The sequence below is a fragment of the Oncorhynchus mykiss genome, chromosome 7 (genome assembly GCF_013265735.2).
Source record: "Oncorhynchus mykiss isolate Arlee chromosome 7, USDA_OmykA_1.1, whole genome shotgun sequence".
Classification (NCBI taxonomy): domain Eukaryota; kingdom Metazoa; phylum Chordata; class Actinopteri; order Salmoniformes; family Salmonidae; genus Oncorhynchus; species Oncorhynchus mykiss.
The window spans coordinates 10870131-10889446 of record NC_048571.1 but is presented as its reverse complement, the minus strand read 5'-3'; the positions used below and the strand labels follow the sequence as shown (position 1 = coordinate 10889446).

The 19316-nt window shown below is 46.2% G+C and overlaps 1 protein-coding gene across 4 annotated transcripts in view; it reads right to left on the bottom strand.

Annotated features, from left to right (window-relative positions):
• The window catches only part of LOC110527185 (filamin A-interacting protein 1-like), an 88717-nt gene that overhangs the window by 5222 nt on the left and 64179 nt on the right, over window positions 1–19316 (bottom strand). For 3 of the 4 annotated variants that reach the window (XM_021608323.2, XM_021608322.2, XM_036982524.1), the window contains one exon: window positions 10–2824. In XM_021608323.2, coding sequence (XP_021463998.2) covers window positions 10–2824 — 2815 coding nt within the window. Of the gene's footprint in view, window positions 1–9; window positions 2825–6814; window positions 6985–19316 lie in introns of those variants that run through there. The other variant, XM_021608324.2, reaches the window with a different exon arrangement.

Genomic DNA, 19316 nt, shown 5'->3' with positions numbered 1-19316 from the left:
ATTACTTACTGTAATTTGTGAAGGCTTTTTGTTTGGGGTGGATGTTGGCTTTATAATGATGCTACTTGTGATTTTGCTGTTGCCTTTGACAGGGGTACCATTGGATGATACAGGAGATCTCTGCTCCTGCCCAGGTGAGTAGCATGGGCTCACAGGCTGGGGTGTAGTGTTTAAGCTCTGAATGAAGGGGCTCCCTAAGTGAATGTGGATTTTGTTGTCCTCCGTGGTGATGACGTTGGGGCCGGAGCTGTTGGACCTCTGAACCTGCCAGCTGCTCTGCCTCTCTGGTGTCACCCTGAAGACTGCATGACCTCCCATGACCTCTACTGGCTCCGTGAACAGGGACCGGTCAGGAGTGCCTGTTGTGACCGAAACGATCTGGATGGGTGACATAGCCCTGTCTGGAGTGACCGACCCAGAGGAGTCTGGGGTCATCGCTCTAGAGTAGGTGGTCATGGTGAAGGGAGATATGGCTCGATCAGGAGTGCAGGGGGAACCATCTGATGAGGGGGACCTTAAACCTTTGTTTCTGGTAGTCGGGGAGATGGATGTGTTCTGAATTATGGTGATTCTTTGTTTGGGTGGACCTCCGCTTGTGGGGATGACTGCAGTGCTGGTGTATGACTGGGTGTTTTCTGCGGTGGGGCTGGTGATTTCTAGCATGGCCATGTTATGCCCGTGGTCTGGGGTTACCTTGATGTGCAGTGGTTGCCCGGGGCTGTGTGTCAGAAACACGTCTCCTTGCTGCACATGGTTCCCATTCTGTCTGGGAACCTGCACTTTGCCATTGACTGGGTTGTGGCTTTCTTTGGTTTTGAGAAAAGGGACTCTCCTGATGTTGTTGTTGAGGTTGTTGACATTGTTGAAGAGGGAGGGGTTACATTGGGCGAGGGGCAGCTCATTGTTGTAGTTTGGATCGTCCCCAGAGTCACTCTCTTCGTACAGTTTTCCGTTCACCACGGCCCGCTCCAGTGGGGCGATGCTCTTGTAGTTGGGTCGAAGGTGGTCTGCTAGATCTGTCTGTACCTCCTTGGTGCACACCTGTAAGTCTGAGAAACGTCTGCCGTTCATGCCTGGGCGGAGACTTTTGCTGAAGCGACGGTATCGCTCCAGCTCCCGATTGAGGGTCTCCATCTCTCTGGCCAGTTCTTTATTTTTCACCTCTTGCAGAGTCAGTTTTCTTTGCAAGGTGGAGTGGTCATTTTTCATGCGACAGATGTTTTCCTCTGTGCCCATATATTCATGGATCTTCTCTTTTAGGGCCGCCACCTCTCGGGTCAGATGACTGGACTTGGCCTCTTCCTCTTTCAGACGCTTGTAGAGGATGTGCTCCTGGTTGGACTCTTGCTTCTCTGCCAGTTGATACTTTAAGAGCTCATTTCTGGATATTTCCAACTCCTCCATCAAGGCCTTTGCTCGCTCTTGTTCCCTGGAGTATCTCTTCTCCATTGACTCAAACTCATCCTCAGTCTTCAACAAGTCATCTTCGACAACCTTCATATCTTTAAGTTTTCGCCTCAGGCGCTCAACTTCCTGCGTAAGGTCTTTGACTTTGTAGTCCTCTTGTTGGGAGCGGTTGGCGATGGGCGCCTTGATGTTTTCCTCTTTGGCTTTGTTCCTCAGGAATTCCCTCTCTGCAGCTTCCAGTGACTGCAACCTCTTCTTCATCATGGTAACTTTGGACTGCAGGTCGTTGCTCTTTTCCTCCTCGGCTTGGAGCTTGGCCTTGAGTTCATCCCTGTCCTTGGTGGCGCCACACATTTTCTCCTCAAGCTCAGCATTCGACCTTAGGGCTTTCTTGCTCTCCTCAATAAGCTTCTCTGTTACTGTTGTGACTTTGTGCTGCTCAGCTTGCAGTTTGCCAGTGCTGTTATGGACCTTGTCCTCCATCGCTTTCAGTTTCTCAGCCATGGTCTTCCTTTCATCCACCAGCATGACCGTCAGCGTCTTCAGCTTGGTGAGGTCTTCCTTTAGTGTAAGCTCTGTCTTCTCCAGCTGACCCTCCAAGGCCTCCAGTTCTTTGACCCTCGCTTTCAGGATGTCCATCTCCCTGGACAGAACGTTTGACACTGTCCTCTCTTTGTCCAGATTGCACTTTAGCGCGTTGCACTCCTGTTTGCTCTTGCCGAACGCATCCTCTAGTTTCTCCAGCTCCATGATCCTGTGGTTCAGCTTGTCCACATCAGCCTTCAGGCTACGGCTTTGGCTGGCTTCCTTCTCCAGCTTCTTGTTGAGGTCCCTGCACTGGTCCTCCATTCTGACCAGCTCCTCGTCCTTCCCCTCCATCTCCAGAACCCTTTTCCGTAACTCCTCCACCTCATCCATGAGGCTGGAGTTGCCACATTCCCCGCGGCTGATCTTGTCCCTCAGCTCCTGGAGCTCGTCCTCGGCCCTCCGGAGGGTCTTGTTGGTCTCCTCCAGTTCATCCAGCTGCCGGCTGAGTGTGGACAATTTCTGCTTGAGCTGCCGGTTCTGGGCATCCTCGCTGGTCAGTTTGGCTGTCATGGTCTCCTGTTCCTGGTGAAAGCGACTGGCTTGGTCGCCTAGCTCTGTCTCCAAGTGAAAGACTTTCTCTTCCCCCTCTTGCACCTTTGCATTAGCAGAGCTCAGCTCTTCCTGGGTGTGGGAGGCGCTGGCGGTCAGTTCCTGGACCTTAGCAGTCTGTTGGGTCAATTGCTCTGTGAGGCGCTGCTGCTCGTCCACGACCATCAACGCAAATGACTTCAGCTTGGTCAGCTCCTCCTTTAGGCTGGTGACCTTCTTGTTGTTCTCCTCCTCTTTCCTTTCCTGATAGGCCTTTTCCTGGTCAATGAGCAACTTCAGTCTGAAAGAAAAACACAAGAAGAAGAGAAAAAAAGTTTGAATAAAAAACCATGTTGAACTTTTCACTGATACACACATTGGACAACTGACACATGGGTGGAGAAGGTGATGGATGACACAGGGAGCAACATAACACGACATCAATAATATAACATAAACAATATACAGTATATCAGCTTGGTAGAAAATTGTCATTCGTTGTTTGCTTGTGAAGTATCAAATGTGTCTAATTCTTATTCCCAAGTGCCATCGGGCCTATTATTAGTAGGAATGCAGACACACCATAAACACTCATGGGTGTCACATTTGTCTGACCATACTGAATGGATTTCTGAAGGGTTTTGACATTTTATGTAATGGAAACTTTAACAGATCATAAATATAACTGTGCTAACTTTCCCAAGTCGGTAGCCTGACATACACTTGCAGTGTGTTCCTTTTAAGGTCCCCCGATAGCAGTTAACTCTCATATGGGTTGGAAACTCTACACACCATAGTAAAAGTCCAAAATAGTACTCCTTACGGTCATTCCTATACAAATGGACTATCTAGATTACTATTATTAGGATTTGCATGACTGATTACTGATGTCCTGTATTGTTTATCTACTGTTACTTGAAAGAAGAAACATAATAGAGAATGGACTAAATGCAGTGTTTGTACTGTGTGAGGATGTTCCCTCCAAATGCAAATCCAATAGACTTTTTTAGAATGCTGAATGTTTACCCTGACCCCTATCTGACAAGAATACTCCCATCAGTCCCCATCAAACTGTAGACTAAACCCGTATTCAACCACACTGCTGTTTTTGAAATGTCCCAGTGAATACAGCCCTCTTTCATACCTGTTAGAACCACCAACCCTGCTTAAAGAAACCACTAAGCTTATATTGCAGTTATTTTAACATCTAGAGTGATATTGAGTTCATAGTGTGTACTTGTGAGCATGTGTGTAGGTGTATGCCCAGTGTAAATGTACAGTCTACTGTATATACAGCATATGTAACAGAATCACGGGGGAAGCTGGGGTCACGGTAGCTGGCAGGGCATGCATCGCACCGGGCCAGTGTGCCTCCGCTCCAGGCAGCGTCGGAGGGGATGTTATGACTGCTGAATGTGCAGCTGCCAGCGTGCTAGCACAGATGTCGCATTGGCATGGAACAATCCCCTAATTAAGGGGTTCCTCTACTACCCCCTGCCTCCCTCTCTCTCTGGTTATATGTTTAAAGGAATCCCCCCTGCTTCCAGTGGCAATTACAGCCTGGCTGGATAAACAGAGGGCCTCTCTCAGGGATCACTAATTACACCTAGTCTCCTGTAGAGGAACATGATGTCAGCATGGTCGCTGGTAGAACTGGGGCTAAGGCAGGTCCATGGTAGGGCTGGGGCTGTCCTATGCCCTATGATGTTAATCCCATGATGTTCCACATGTTCCACTGTGCCAGAGATCTGATGATCAAAGCTGATCAGCTTGAAGTTGATGTACAATAGGAAAGCATCAGACGGGGAGGAGTTTGTAATGGCCTCTAGTGTCCCACTGAGAAAGTTCACAATGGGAATGTGTGGTAGTCAGTTCTACAATATTCTAAGACATGTCTTTCTGGCAGAAATGATCATTTAGAAAAAATCATCTAAATCATGATATTCTATTAACATTGCTGAGACGTCAGGGCAGAGCAGAGGAGTGGCAGCCATATAAAGGCCTGCAAATGTAGCTAGAATGTAGCTAGAGCTAGACTGCTTTATTTGTATCCTTGTTTACTCTAGCAGTTATCTCCGCTACCCAGTTATGCTCCGTTTTCCCAGTGATGCAATCAAACCAGAACAGAATGTGAGCCGAGGTCCTGGACTTTAGACACTGCTAGTTAATCACAGAGGGTTACATTGTGAAGATACATTATGGAAACAGAAGATACATTCAGGGAAACTTCCATGTATTATTAATCAGGTGCTTGAGATCAGCCAAGACATAGTAGGCTATATGATGTCTCTGGAGAGGAAGTACATGTGTTCCCTAGGATCCTAATCGCTTGACATGAGAATACTGTGTCCCTCCAAAGGGACAGTCATTGGATTCTGTTTCCCATGGACTCAGAATTCTGCTGGACTAGTGGGACTTGACAATCGAATAAGACAACTTGGGAGAGCAGAAGTTGAACTGCCAGTGAGTCAACTGTGACGATATGGTCGAAAGGGGAATACGAGGGACTTGAAGGCTACCACTTGAAATTCTCAACGTTTGCCAATGAATGATGTACTAGTTTACCCAGTTCATCCTTATACGGCTTTGCCATCAAACTTGGTTATACAAGATGTCAGCTGCAGAGAACAGCGACTTTGTTTATTAATCATTGAAAAACGATCAAATCCTATTCTAGATTAAATCATTCTATTGCGTGATTAACTTTGTGATTTTCCCCGGAATGGTGATTACAAGGTACGGTAAAGGCCACACTTGATTGAACAATTTATTTTATCACTGCCAATTTTCCAAATAGAGTCAGTCTGTCTAAAACGGTACATTCCCATAAGGAGTTTCTATGTCATGGAAAATAGAGTGATGCCTTCTGCATGGTAAGCAGTTAAGAAATGGGTGTGGGTGCAGATGGCTATTAACCCAAAACCAACCATTCACCTACTGACCTCTTCCGAGCAACATCAGCATGCAGAGGGGAAAACACACACACACATAGCCGGCAGCAGGATGTCACCATGCCCACCATTATGGCGAAGGCCACAGAGGGCTTTTCCTCACATTTAAATAAGCAGCTGTGGCCAGTGTCCTTTGAGCTGGAAACTATGGCTCAGACTCTGTAAACAGTGCTGCTGCTGAGATGATACAGGACATGCCAGTATTCTGTGTGTATGTTTTAGAAGTCAATGTCCAAGACAATGCCCTTGTTATAGGTCAATATCCTGCCCTTTCCCTTAAAACACCAGATTTTATTTGACATTTATATTAACAGGGGAGTCTCATTGAGACCAAGGTTCTAGGCCTCTTTCACACAGGAGCATACACATAATTTACAAAAGACATTATAAAACAATGATCTGTTCATGTTTGATCCTGAACCCTGTAAATAGATAGAAGCAGTCAGTTTGTTAGGAGGATTATTCCTGGAATGCTTTATGAAAGAGACATAGGAAGCTGGCCAGCATACGTCCAGCAGAGGGCAATCAGTAAGCAGTATGGGCTCATAAAATTACAGGCAATATTTGTATGCCTTCAGTTGAATGACTGTGCTAGTTAAATATTTTATTTTTAATAGTTACATTTTAGGGGTTTAGCTGGCTATGCTGTATGTTACACAATCAATAGCTCATCAAAAAATATATATACATATTTCAGGTTGTTGAATTCATTGTAATATCTGAGTTTATGTTCAAACTTAACTTGTTGGTTCATAAATGTATCACTCAGAAGTGATTCATTTTTCACAGGAGAGCAGGTTCAAATAACAATGACCATCTTTTTGATTTCACCATGCACATTTTCCCCAGATTCTCACAGACATTAGAGTGTCGTGTGAGTGTTGAGTGGCCCGTTCAACTACACTTAGGAAATGAACCACTGAATTACCCATAGCTTTAACTCACACACGGAATCAGCTTCTATCAATGTCCTCCCTCAATGGTACATTTGAAAATCACAATTAGGGAATAAACATTGTGTACAAATTGTTGCAATATTTAGTTACTGTACTCAGCATCCGTTTAATTGTAATCACAGTTTCCAAAATATCAGACTGCAATTGGTCAAAATTGTTTCACCATTTTTTCATGACTTGTTGAATGAAACCTTTATTTCTAATAGATTGCCTATAATTGTATCCCAAAAGACACAACTTTCCCAGAGTCAGATATCAATTCTTTACACTAACCCAACTGAATGTCAATATCAAAGCTGTACTTTCCCCCTTGCACTCAGTCACAGTGCTCCATAACGAACCAACAGAGCAGCTAAGTCGAGTTAAAGTTGCTTTTCCTCCTACCTGTTCCATAGGTCTGTCTGGTGGCAGCCTCAGTGATTGAAGCTCATTATGTTGCCGTACTCTCTCTGTCTCTCAGCTCTCACACAGCGGTCTGTGATGTGGACATTCCAGCAGGGAGACCAAACAATAAGATATGTCTCACTGCATGCTCCCTGCCTATGGAGCATTACATCATCAAATGCCCTTATATGGAACTTTGTGTTGTACAGCCTCCCTGACTCTCAAAGGGGTGTGTACTCCTGTGTGTGTGTGTGTGTGTGTGTGTGTGTGTGTGTGTGTGTGTGTGTGTGTTGTACAGCCTCCCTACCTCTCAAAGCGGTGAGTGTGTGTGTGTGTGTGTGCGTGTGAGAGAGAGAGAGAGATTCTTTGCATGTGGGCTTAAGCGTATGTGTGTGTGTGTGTGTGTGTGTGTGTGTGTGTGTGTGTGTGTGTGTGTGTGTGTGTGTGTGTGTGTGTTTGTCCACCTAGGTGTGGCGTGGGCCTTAAAACAAGAACAGAGAGGAAAAGTGTTGAGTGACGTCTGTAACGTGTGAAATATCTGCTCTCTCTGGTCTGTCTATACTCCAGAGGCAGAGGGTGAGGAGAGACAAGCGATTTAGGTTACAACATTTCCTTCTGACTTTCCTCAGTAAGAGTCATTGATTCAACTGAAGAAAAAAAGACTAAATGAACTTGACCGACAACCGTGTTTAGTAAGGAAATCTGTGTGTGTTTGGAATTTATTCTTGTAATACACTATTAGAGCCGAACCGAATTAGAAACACGCCAAACATTTACATGCAACACTTCACACAATCAACAACACAAACATACCGCAACAGTATATGACACTACTAATCGATAATGTTGGATTGTCTGTAAAACTGTTATTAGGGACTGCTAATCGAGTGCTGTCTGGACTTTTATGGCCAGGATTTCAACATGACCGTTCATCTAGAAACGATCCTCACATTTACAGTACATCTCACAATTCACATTTACAGCCCTCTGTATTATCACAGACGGCTCATTGCTCAGTCTATTCTACAGTGTGCCTATCTTTCCCTTGATACCAAGACTCCTCTCTCCACTTCACACAAGCAAAATTATAGATTCACACTAAATAGCTGGCAGCGAACTACACTCAAACTAAGCTAGTACCAAAAGCATTAAGTTCAGTGGGCCAAAATACTGGATATAGCCTGCTAATAGAGATCATTGAGTAAATTATCCTCCCGTATCGGTTCAATGTCCCTATTGTCGTCGGACAGAACATCAGCTGTTCGCTGAAACAATGGAGTTCACAGCATCAGCACGGACGTAACATGACATCAGTCATCCTCGTTAGGAGGAATCAAGGAAACACTGGGACATTTCCTGTCCCAAAATCCTCTAAATCAGATGTCACAGCTTCACAATGGGCGCCAAAGCTTGGTTACCAAGCTGTAGGAAACGAGGAAATACTGCCAAGACAATATAGAATAGAGATGTCCATGGAAGGCCAGAGAGCAAGGAGCCAAACAACCCCCTCCCTCCTTGTTAGTGGTTTGAAAATGGCAGCAACCACAATGAAACAAATACGTCATTTGACACGGTGCGATCCAGTTTCATGAGAACATTTTGTGGTGATAACCCAGATTATACAACGGACCGAAGAACCAAATACTGATTACATTTCACTATGTCATGATCTTTCTAGAATTTTTGTAACAATTTGTTTGTTCTTGACGTAAACACATTCCTTCATTTAGAAAGCCCAATTAGGGTTTGTCTATTTCTGAATCTGTACATTTCCAACACATCCTAGACAGAGTGATCCCAATCCCAGATGTTCTTCATTGAACATGAAAGTTGGCCACACAAACATGTTCTCTATGTGAAGCATCTGCCAAATTATAAATAGTGGAAAACAATCCCTGTTTTATGTAATGTCTTGGTACATGAGTCTTCCTCTGATACTCCGAAATGGAATGTAGAGTATTATGAATCAGCTAGATTGAGTGAAAATGTGTGGTTTCAGAGAACATTTCCCATGAACACACAATCTTAGAGCTACATGTGTATCTACGGCTCCTATAGTGTGTTTTAGGCTGAAAAACGCTCATCTCTATGACATTTTCGTATATACATGATTTGTAAAGCATTTATGTAGGTATTTTAAAGGTCTTACGTCTTTATCAGGCCTTTGTAAGACATGATTGGTTCAAGTGACCTTCTCTTGAGACTTGCCAAGTGAATAAAACCAATGTTTCAAGCCACAAGTTCTATACCATATAGGAAGAACCACCATGACCCACCATTTGGGAATCAAACCGTGCCCCGAGATGACAAATTGACTCTCTCCCTTCTGTGAGTGCTGTAGGAGTATGCAGATTGTTAGTGCTGTAGGAGTATGCAGACTGTTAGTGCTGTAGGAGTATGCAGACTGTTAGTGCTGTAGGAGTATGCAGACTGTTAGTGCTGTGGGAGTATGTATACTGTTAGTGCTGTAGGAGTATGCAGATTGTTAGTGCTGTGGGAGTATGCAGATTGTTAGTGATGTGGGAGTATGCAGATTGTTAGTGCTGTAGGAGTATGCAGACTGTTAGTGCTGTAGGAGTATGCCGACTGTTAGTGCTGTAGGAGTATGCAGATTGTTAGTGCTGTAGGAGTATGCAGACTGTTAGTGCTGTAGGAGTATGTATACTGTTAGTGCTGTAGGAGTATGCAGACTGTTAGTGCTGTAGGAGTATGCAGACTGTTAGTGCTGTAGGAGTATGCAGATTGTTAGTGCTGTAGGAGTATGCAGATTGTTAGTGCTGTGGGAGTATGCAGATTGTTAGTGCTGTAGGAGTATGCAGACTGTTAGTGCTGTAGGAGTATGTATACTGTTAGTGCTGTAGGAGTATGCAGATTGTTAGTGCTGTAGGAGTATGCAGACTGTTAGTGCTGTAGGAGTATGTATACTGTTAGTGCTGTAGGAGTATGCAGATTGTTAGTGCTGTAGGAGTATGCAGACTGTTAGTGCTGTAGGAGTATGCAGACTGTTAGTGCTGTAGGAGTATGTATACTGTTAGTGCTGTAGGAGTATGCAGACTGTTAGTGCTGTGGGAGTATGCAGACTGTTAGTGCTGTGGGAGTATGCAGACTGTTAGTGCTGTAGGAGTATGTATACTGTTAGTGCTGTAGGAGTATGCAGATTGTTAGTGCTGTAGGAGTATGCAGATTGTTGGTGCTGTAGGAGTATGTATACTGTTAGTGCTGTAGGAGTATGCAGACTGTTAGTGCTGTGGGAGTATGCAGATTGTTAGTGCTGTAGGAGTATGCAGATTGTTAGTGCTGTAGGAGTATGCAGACTGTTAGTGCTGTAGGAGTATGCAGACTGTTAGTGCTGTAGGAGTATGCAGACTGTTAGTGCTGTAGGAGTATGCAGACTGTTAGTGCTGTGGGAGTATGCAGACTGTTAGTGCTGTGGGAGTATGCAGACTGTTAGTGCTGTAGGAGTATGCAGATTGTTGGTGCTGTAGGAGTATGCAGACTGTTAGTGCTGTGGGAGTATGCAGATTGTTGGTGCTGTGGGAGTATGCAGACTGTTAGTGCTGTAGGAGTATGCAGACTGTTAGTGCTGTGGGAGTATGCAGACTGTTAGTGCTGTGGGAGTATGCAGACTGTTAGTGCTGTAGGAGTATGCAGATTGTTGGTGCTGTAGGAGTATGCAGACTGTTAGTGCTGTGGGAGTATGCAGATTGTTGGTGCTGTGGGAGTATGCAGACTGTTAGTGCTGTGGGAGTATGCAGACTGTTAGTGCTGTAGGAGTATGCAGACTGTTAGTGCTGTGGGAGTATGCAGACTGTTAGTGCTGTAGGAGTATGCAGATTGTTCGTGCTGTGGGAGTATGCAGATTGTTCGTGCTGTAGGAGTATGCAGACTGTTAGTGCTGTAGGAGTATGCAGACTGTTAGTGCTGTAGGAGTATGCAGATTGTTAGTGCTGTAGGAGTATGCAGATTGTTGGTGCTGTAGGAGTATGTATACTGTTAGTGCTGTAGGAGTATGCAGATTGTTAGTGCTGTGGGAGTATGCAGACTGTTAGTGCTGTAGGAGTATGTATACTGTTAGTGCTGTAGGAGTATGCAGATTGTTAGTGCTGTGGGAGTATGCAGATTGTTAGTGCTGTGGGAGTATGCAGACTGTTAGTGCTGTAGGAGTATGCAGACTGTTAGTGCTGTAGGAGTATGCAGACTGTTAGTGCTGTGGGAGTATGCAGATTGTTAGTGCTGTGGGAGTATGCAGATTGTTCGTGCTGTAGGAGTATGCAGACTGTTAGTGCTGTATGAGTATGCAGACTGTTAGTGCTGTAGGAGTATGCAGATTGTTAGTGCTGTAGGAGTATGTATACTGTTAGTGCTGTAGGAGTATGCAGACTGTTAGTGCTGTAGGATTATGCAGACTGTTACCGCTGTAGGAGTATGCAGATTGTTAGTGCTGTGGGAGTATGCAGAATGTTAGTGCTGTGGGAGTATGCAGATTGTTCGTGCTGTGGGAGTATGCAGATTGTTAGTGCTGTAGGAGTATGCAGATTGTTAGTGCTGTGGGAGTATGCAGATTGTTAGTGCTGTGGGAGTATGCAGATTGTTCGTGCTGTAGGAGTATGCAGACTGTTAGTGATGTGGGAGTATGCAGACTGTTAGTGCTGTAGGAGTATGCAGATTGTTGGTGCTGTAGGAGTATGTATACTGTTAGTGCTGTAGGAGTATGCAGACTGTTAGTGCTGTGGGAGTATGCAGATTGTTAGTGCTGTGGGAGTATGCAGACTGTTAGTGCTGTAGGAGTATGCAGACTGTTAGTGCTGTGGGAGTATGCAGACTGTTAGTGCTGTGGGAGTATGCAGACTGTTAGTGCTGTAGGAGTATGCAGATTGTTAGTGCTGTGGGAGTATGCAGACTGTTAGTGCTGTGGGAGTATGCAGACTGAGACACATGTTTGCATAATACTCAATCCATGCCTGGGGCCTGAGTACCTGACACATATGACATCACTAGTCCCTTAATCAAATCCATATGTCTCTCTCTCTCTATCTTTCCCATCTCTCTCTCTCTCTCTCTCTCTCTCTCTCTCTCTCTCTCTCTCTCTCTCTCTCTCTCCCTCTCTCTCTCCCTCTCTCTCTCTGTCTCTCTCTCTCTCTCTCTCCCTCTCTCTCTCTCTGTCTGTCTTCTTCGTGTTTGTGTAAAGGCTGAACTGACTATGTAGTAGGCCAGAGTGAGTCTGGGATCCTTTGACCTCGTTACACAATAACCTGGCTGTCTGTGGAGTCTGGCCATCCTGTAGGCTGCTTTAGTTCTACTGTCTCAGAAACAGGCTCCCTAATAGAAGTGTATCAGCGTTAAATAATATATAGTATTGAGTACCACAGCATGAGTCATAAAAAACAGAAATGGTTCCAATCGTTTTTTCACCATTTCCATCTGGGATTTTAAAACTAGTTCAAATAAGGTCTGTGTTTCATGTAGACTTACCTTGGCATGACGTTTTGATAACCTGGTCTGTGATTCATGTAGACTTACCTTGGCATGACGTTTTGATAACCTGGTCTGTGATTCATGTAGACTTACCCTGGCGTGACGTTTTGATAGCCTGGTCTGTTTCATGTAGACTTACCTTGGCATGACGTTTTGATAGCCTGGTCTGTTTCATGTAGACTTACCTTGTCATGACGTTTTGATAGCCTGGTCTGTTTCATGTAGACTTACCTTGTCATGACGTTTTGATAGCCTGGTCTGTTTCATGTAGACTTACCTTGTCATGACGTTTTGATAGCCTGGTCTGTTTCATGTAGACTTACCTTGGCATGACGTTTTGATAGCCTGGTCTGTTTCATGTAGACTTACCTTGGCATGACGTTTTGATAGCCTGGTCTGTTTCATGTAGACTTACCTTGGCATGACGTTTTGATAGCCTGGTCTGTTTCATGTAGACTTACCTTGGCATGACGTTTTGATAGCCTGGTCTGTGTTTCATGTAGACTTACCCTGGTGTGACGTTTTTATAGCCTGGTCTGTGTTTCATGTAGACTTACCTTGGCATGACGTTTTGATAGCCTGGTCTGTGATTCATGTAGACTTACCTTGGCATGACGTTTTGATAGCCTGGTCTGTGATTCATGTAGACTTACCCTGGTGTGACGTTTTGATAGCCTGGTCTGTGTTTCATGTAGACTTACCCTGGTGTGACGTTTTGATAGCCTGGTCTGTGTTTCATGTAGACTTACCCTGGCGTGACGTTTTGATAGCCTGGTCTGTGTTTCATGTAGACTTACCTTGGCATGACGTTTTGATAGCCTGGTCTGTGTTTCATGTAGACTTACCCTGGTGTGACGTTTTGATAGCCGCGCAAATCTACCTCGGACGAGGTAACTTTGATCAATAATTAGCATTGTGAATTGTTTTAAGTAAATTGTGGCTAATATATTGATAAAACACCTTGTCGGAGAGAGAATTACACAGCAATCAAAACGTCACGCCAGGGTAAGTCTACATGAATCACAGACCAGGCTATCAAAACGTCATGCCAAGGTAAGTCTACATGAAACACAGACCAGGCTATCAAAACGTCACGCCAGGGTAAGTCTACATGAAACACAGACCAGGCTATCAAAACGTCACACCAGGGTAAGTCTACATGAAACACAGACCAGGCTATCAAAACGTCACACCAGGGTAAGTCTACATGAATCACAGACCAGGCTATCAAAACGTCATGCCAAGGTAAGTCTACATGAAACAGCCTGGAGGTGTGTTGGGTCATTGTCCTGTTGAAAAACAAATGATAGTCCCACTAAGTGCAAACCAGATGGGATGGCGTATCGCTGCAGAATGCTGTGGCAGCCATGCTGGTTAAGTGTGCCTTGAATTCTAAATAAATCCCAGTGTCACCAGCAAAGCACCCGCACACCATCACACCTCCTCTTCCATGCTTCACGATGGGAACCACACATGCGGAGATCATCCGTTCACCTACTCTGCGTCACACAAAGACACGGTGGTTGGATCCAAAATCTCAAATTTGGACTCATCAAACCAAAGGTCAGATTTCCACAGGTCTAATGTCCGTTGCTCATGTTTCTTGGCCCAGGCAAGGCTCTTCTTCTTATTAGTGTCCTTTAGTAGTGGTTTCTTTGCAGCAATTCAAACCATGAAGGCCTGATTCACGCAGTCTCCTCTGAACAACTGATGTTGAGATGTGTCTGTTACTTGAACTCTGTGAAGCATTTATTTGGGCTGCAATTTATGAGGCTGGTAATGAACTTATCCTCTGAAGCAGAGGTAACTCTGTGTCTTCCTTTCCTGTGGTGGTCCTCATGAGAGTCAGTTTCATCATAGCGCTTGAGAGTTTTTGCGATTGCACTTGAAGAATCTTAAAAAGTTCTTGAAATTTTCTGGAGTGACTGAATGATTAGGTGTGTCCAAACTTTTGACTGATACTGTATATATACAATTGACAATGTAACAGTTGAATTTGAAGAGCGACACCAAACAGGCCATAATTTAGGACAAAATAATTGCCATTACCTCATAAAGGACACACTCTTGTTCTAGCCTTTGGTGAGAGGACGGGTGTGTGTGTGTGTGTGTGTGTGTGTGTGTGTGTGTGTGTGTGTGTGTGTGTGTGTGTGTGTGTGTGTGTGTGTGTGTTTGTGTGTGTGTGTGTGTGTGTCGACAGGGCTGTGGTGTGTGTCTGTTGCCATTTCTGGGTGCAGGTAGCTGATAATAATTACCTCTCAAGTGTTTGGATTGATGCTGCAACTCTGGAGTGCTTTGGAGGAGGATGTTTCCAATGGCTGTTTCACAGGAAGCACAGTGGATTTCAAAGCCTGGGTCCCGGGGCCATTACAGACATACAGTGCCTTGCGAAAGTATTCGGCCCCCTTGAACTTTGCGACCTTTTGCCACATTTCAGGCTTCAAACATAAAGATATAAAACCGTATTTTTTTGTGAAGAATCAACAACAAGTGGGACACAATCATGAAGTGGAACGACATTTATTGGATATTTCAAACTTTTTTAACAAATCAAAAACTGAAAAATTGGGCGTGCAAAATTATTCAGCCCCCTTAAGTTAATACTTTGTAGCGCCACCTTTTGCTGCGATTACAGCTGTAAGTCGCTTGGGGTATGTCTCTATCAGTTTTGCACATCGAGAGACTGACATTTCTTCCCATTCCTCCTTGCAAAACAGCTCGAGCTCAGTGAGGTTGGATGGAGAGCATTTGTGAACAGCAGTTTTCAGTTCTTTCCACAGATTCTCGATTGGATTCAGGTCTGGACTTTGACTTGGCCATTCTAACACCTGGATATGTTTATTTTTGAACCATTCCATTGTAGATTTTGCTTTATGTTTTGGATCATTGTCTTGTTGGAAGACAAATCTCCGTCCCAGTCTCAGGTCTTTTGCAGACTCCATCAGGATTTCTTCCAGAATGGTCCTGTATTTGGCTCCATCCATCTTCCCATCAATTTTAACCATCTTCCCTGTCCCTGCTGAAGAAAAGCAGGCCCAAACCATGATGCTGCCACCACCATGTTTGACAGTGGGGATGGTGTGTTCAGCTGTGTTGCTTTTACGCCAAACATAACGTTTTGCATTGTTGCCAAAAAGTTCAATTTTGGTTTCATCTGACCAGAGCACCTTCTGTCATGTATTGTCATGTTGTGTGTTTCTGTCCTTTCCCTTCACCCTGTCTCCCTCTGCTGGTCGTTGTTAGGTTACCTTTTCTCCCCCTCTTTCCCCCAGCTGTGCCTTGTCTCCTCCTAACTACCCATTCACCCCGTTTCCCACCTGTTCCCTTTTTCCCTCTGATTAGGTCCCTATATCTCTCTCTGTTTTTGTTCCTGTCCTTGTCGGATTCTTGTTTGTTGTGTTTCATGCCTGAACCAGACTATCGTCCTGTTTGCTGTAACCTTGTCCTGTCGGAATCTGCCGGTCTATCTGAGCCTACCTACGTTTGGTTATTAAAGAAGCTCTGTTTAAGTTAGTTCGCTTTTGGGTCCTCATTCACTCACCGTAACAGAAGAATCCGACCAAGAATGGACCCAGCGACTTCGGATCCTCTCCACTCAGCCGTCGAGATCCAGGGAGCGATGCTAGGCAGACACGAGCAGGAATTGTCTGCTGCTCGACATGCCGTTGAGACCCTGGCCACCCAAGTCTCCAACCTCACAGAACAGGTTCACCATCTCCGCCTCGATCCACCGGCCACTTCCAGGGCTTTCGAATCTCCGGAGCCCAGAATCAATAACCCGCCGTGTTACTCTGGGGAGCCCACTGAATGCCGCTCGTTCCTCACCCAGTGTGATATTGTGTTTTCTCTCCAGCCCAACACTTACGCCAGGAGCACTGCTCGTGTCGCCTACGTCATATCTCTCCTTACTGGACGGGCTCGTGAGTGGGGCACGGCAATCTGGGAGTCAAGGGCTGAGTGTACTAACCAGTATCAGGACTTTAAGGAGGAGATGATACGGGTTTTTGATCGATCTGTTTTTGGGGAGGAGGCTTCCAGGGCCCTGTCTTCCCTATGTCAAGGCAATCGATCCATAACTGACTACTCTATTGAGTTTCGCACTCTTGCTGCCTCCAGTGGCTGGAACGAGCCGGCTTTGCTCGCTCGTCTTCTGGAGGGTCTCCGCGCAGAGGTAAAGGATGAGATTCTCTCCCGGGAGGTTCCTTCCAGCGTGGATTCCTTGATTGAACTCGCTATTCGCATTGAGCGACGGGTTGATCTTCGTCACCGAGCTCGTGGAAAGGAGCTCGCGTTCTCCGTTGCCCCCCTCTCCGCATCACTACCATCTTCCTCTGCCGGCTCGGGAGCTGAGCCTATGCAGCTGGGAGGTATCCGCATCTCGACTAAGGAGAGGGAACGGAGAATCACCAACCGCCTCTGTCTCTATTGCGGTTCTGCTGGCCATTTTGTCACTTCATGTCCAGTAAAAGCCAGAGCTCATCAGTAAGCGGAGGGCTACTGGTGAGCGCTACTACTCCTGTCTCTCCTTCAAGATCCTGCACTACCTTGTCGGTCCATCTACGCTGGACCGGTTCGTCAGCTTCCTGCAGTGCCTTAATAGACTCTGGGGCCGAGGGCTGTTTTATGGACGAGACCTGGGCTCGGGAACATGACATTCCTCTCAGACAGTTAAGGGAGTCCACGGCCTTGTTCGCCCTGGATGGTAGTCCTCTCCCCAGGATTCAGCGTGAGACGCTACCTTTAACCCTCACTGTTTCTGGTAATCATAGCGAAACCATTTCTTTTTTGATTTTTCGTTCACCTTTTACACCTGTTGTTTTGGGCCATCCCTGGCTAGTTTGTCATAATCCTTCCATTAATTGGTCTAGTAATTCTATCCTCTCCTGGAACGTCTCTTGTCATGTGAAATGTTTAATGTCTGCTATCCCTCCTGTTTCCTCTGTCTCTTCTTCACAGGAGGAGCCTGGTGATTTGACAGGGGTGCCGGAGGAATATCACGATCTGCGCACGGTGTTCAGTCGGTCCAGGGCCACCTCTCTTCCTCCACACCGGTCGTATGATTGTAGTATTGATCTCCTTCCGGGAACCACTCCCCCCCGGGGTAGACTATACTCTCTGTCGGCTCCCGAACGTAAGGCTCTCGAGGATTATTTGTCTGTAGCTCTTGACGCCGGTACCATAGTCCCCTCCTCCTCTCCCGCCGGAGCGGGGTTTTTTTTTGTCAAGAAGAAGGACGGGTCTCTGCGCCCCTGCATAGATTATCGAGGGCTGAATGACATAACAGTTAAGAATCGTTATCCGCTTCCTCTTATGTCCTCAGCCTTCGAGATCCTGCAGGGAGCCAGGTTTTTCACTAAGTTGGACCTTCGTAACGCTTACCATCTCGTGCGCATCAGGGAGGGGGACGAGTGGAAGACGGCGTTTAACACTCCGTTAGGGCACTTTGAATACCGGGTTCTTCCTTTCGGCCTCGCTAACGCTCCAGCTGTCTTTCAGGCATTAGTCAATGATGTCCTGAGAGACATGCTGAACATCTTTGTTTTCGTTTACCTTGACGATATCCTGATTTTTTCACCGTCACTCCAGATTCATCTTCAGCACGTTCGACGTGTCCTCCAGCGCCTTTTAGAGAATTGTCTTTTTGTGAAGGCTGAGAAGTGCACTTTTCATGCCTCCTCCGTCACATTTCTCGGTTCTGTTATTTCCGCTGAAGGCATTAAGATGGATCCCGCTAAGGTCCAAGCTGTCATTGATTGGCCCGCCCCTAAGTCACGCGTCGAGCTGCAGCGCTTTCTCGGCTTCGCGAACTTCTATCGTCGTTTCATCCGTAATTTCGGTCAGGTGGCAGCTCCTCTCACAGCCCTTACTTCTGTCAAGACGTGCTTTAAGTGGTCCGTTTCCGCCCAGGGAGCTTTTGATCTCCTCAAGAATCGTTTTACATCCGCTCCTATCCTTGTTACACCTGACGTCTCTAGACAGTTCGTTGTCGAGGTTGACGCGTCAGAGGTGGGCGTGGGAGCCATTCTTTCTCAGCGCTCCCTCTCTGACGACAAGGTCCACCCATGCGCGTATTTTTCTCATCGCCTGTCCCCGTCGGAACGTAACTATGATGTGGGAAACCGCGAACTGCTCGCCATCCGGTTAGCCCTAGGCGAATGGCGACAGTGGTTGGAGGGGGCGACCGTTCCTTTTGTCGTTTGGACTGACCATAGGAACCTTGAGTACATCCGTTCTGCCAAACGACTTAATGCGCGTCAGGCGCGTTGGGCGCTGTTTTTCGCTCGTTTCGAGTTCGTGATTTCTTATCGTCCGGGCTCTAAGAACACCAAGCCTGATGCTTTATCTCGTCTCTTCAGTTCTTCAGTAGCCTCCACTGACCCCGAGGGGATTCTCCCTGAGGGGCGTGTTGTCGGGTTGACTGTCTGGGGAATTGAGAGGCAGGTAAAGCAAGCGCTCACTCACACTCCGTCGCCGCGCGCTTGTCCTAGGAACCTTCTTTTCGTTCCCGTTCCTACTCGTCTGGCCGTTCTTCAGTGGGCTCACTCTGCCAAGTTAGCCGGCCACCCTGGCGTTCGGGGTACGCTTGCTTCCATTCGCCAGCGTTTTTGGTGGCCCACCCGGGAGCATGACACGCGTCGTTTCGTGGCTGCTTGTTCGGTCTGCGCGCAGACTAAGTCCGATAACTCCCCTCCTGCCGGCCGTCTCAGGCCGCTTCCCATTCCCTCTCGACCGTGGTCTCACATCGCCTTAGATTTTGTCACCGGACTGCCTTCGTCAGCGGGGAAGACTGTTATTCTTACGGTTGTCGATAGGTTCTCTAAGGCGGCTCATTTCATTCCCCTTGCTAAGCTTCCTTCTGCTAAAGAGACGGCACAAATCATCATCGAGAATGTTTTCAGAATTCATGGCCTTCCGTCAGACGTCGTTTCGGACAGAGGTCCGCAATTCACGTCTCAATTTTGGAGGGAGTTTTGCCGTTTGATTGGGGCTTCCGTCAGTCTCTCTTCCGGCTTTCACCCCCAGTCTA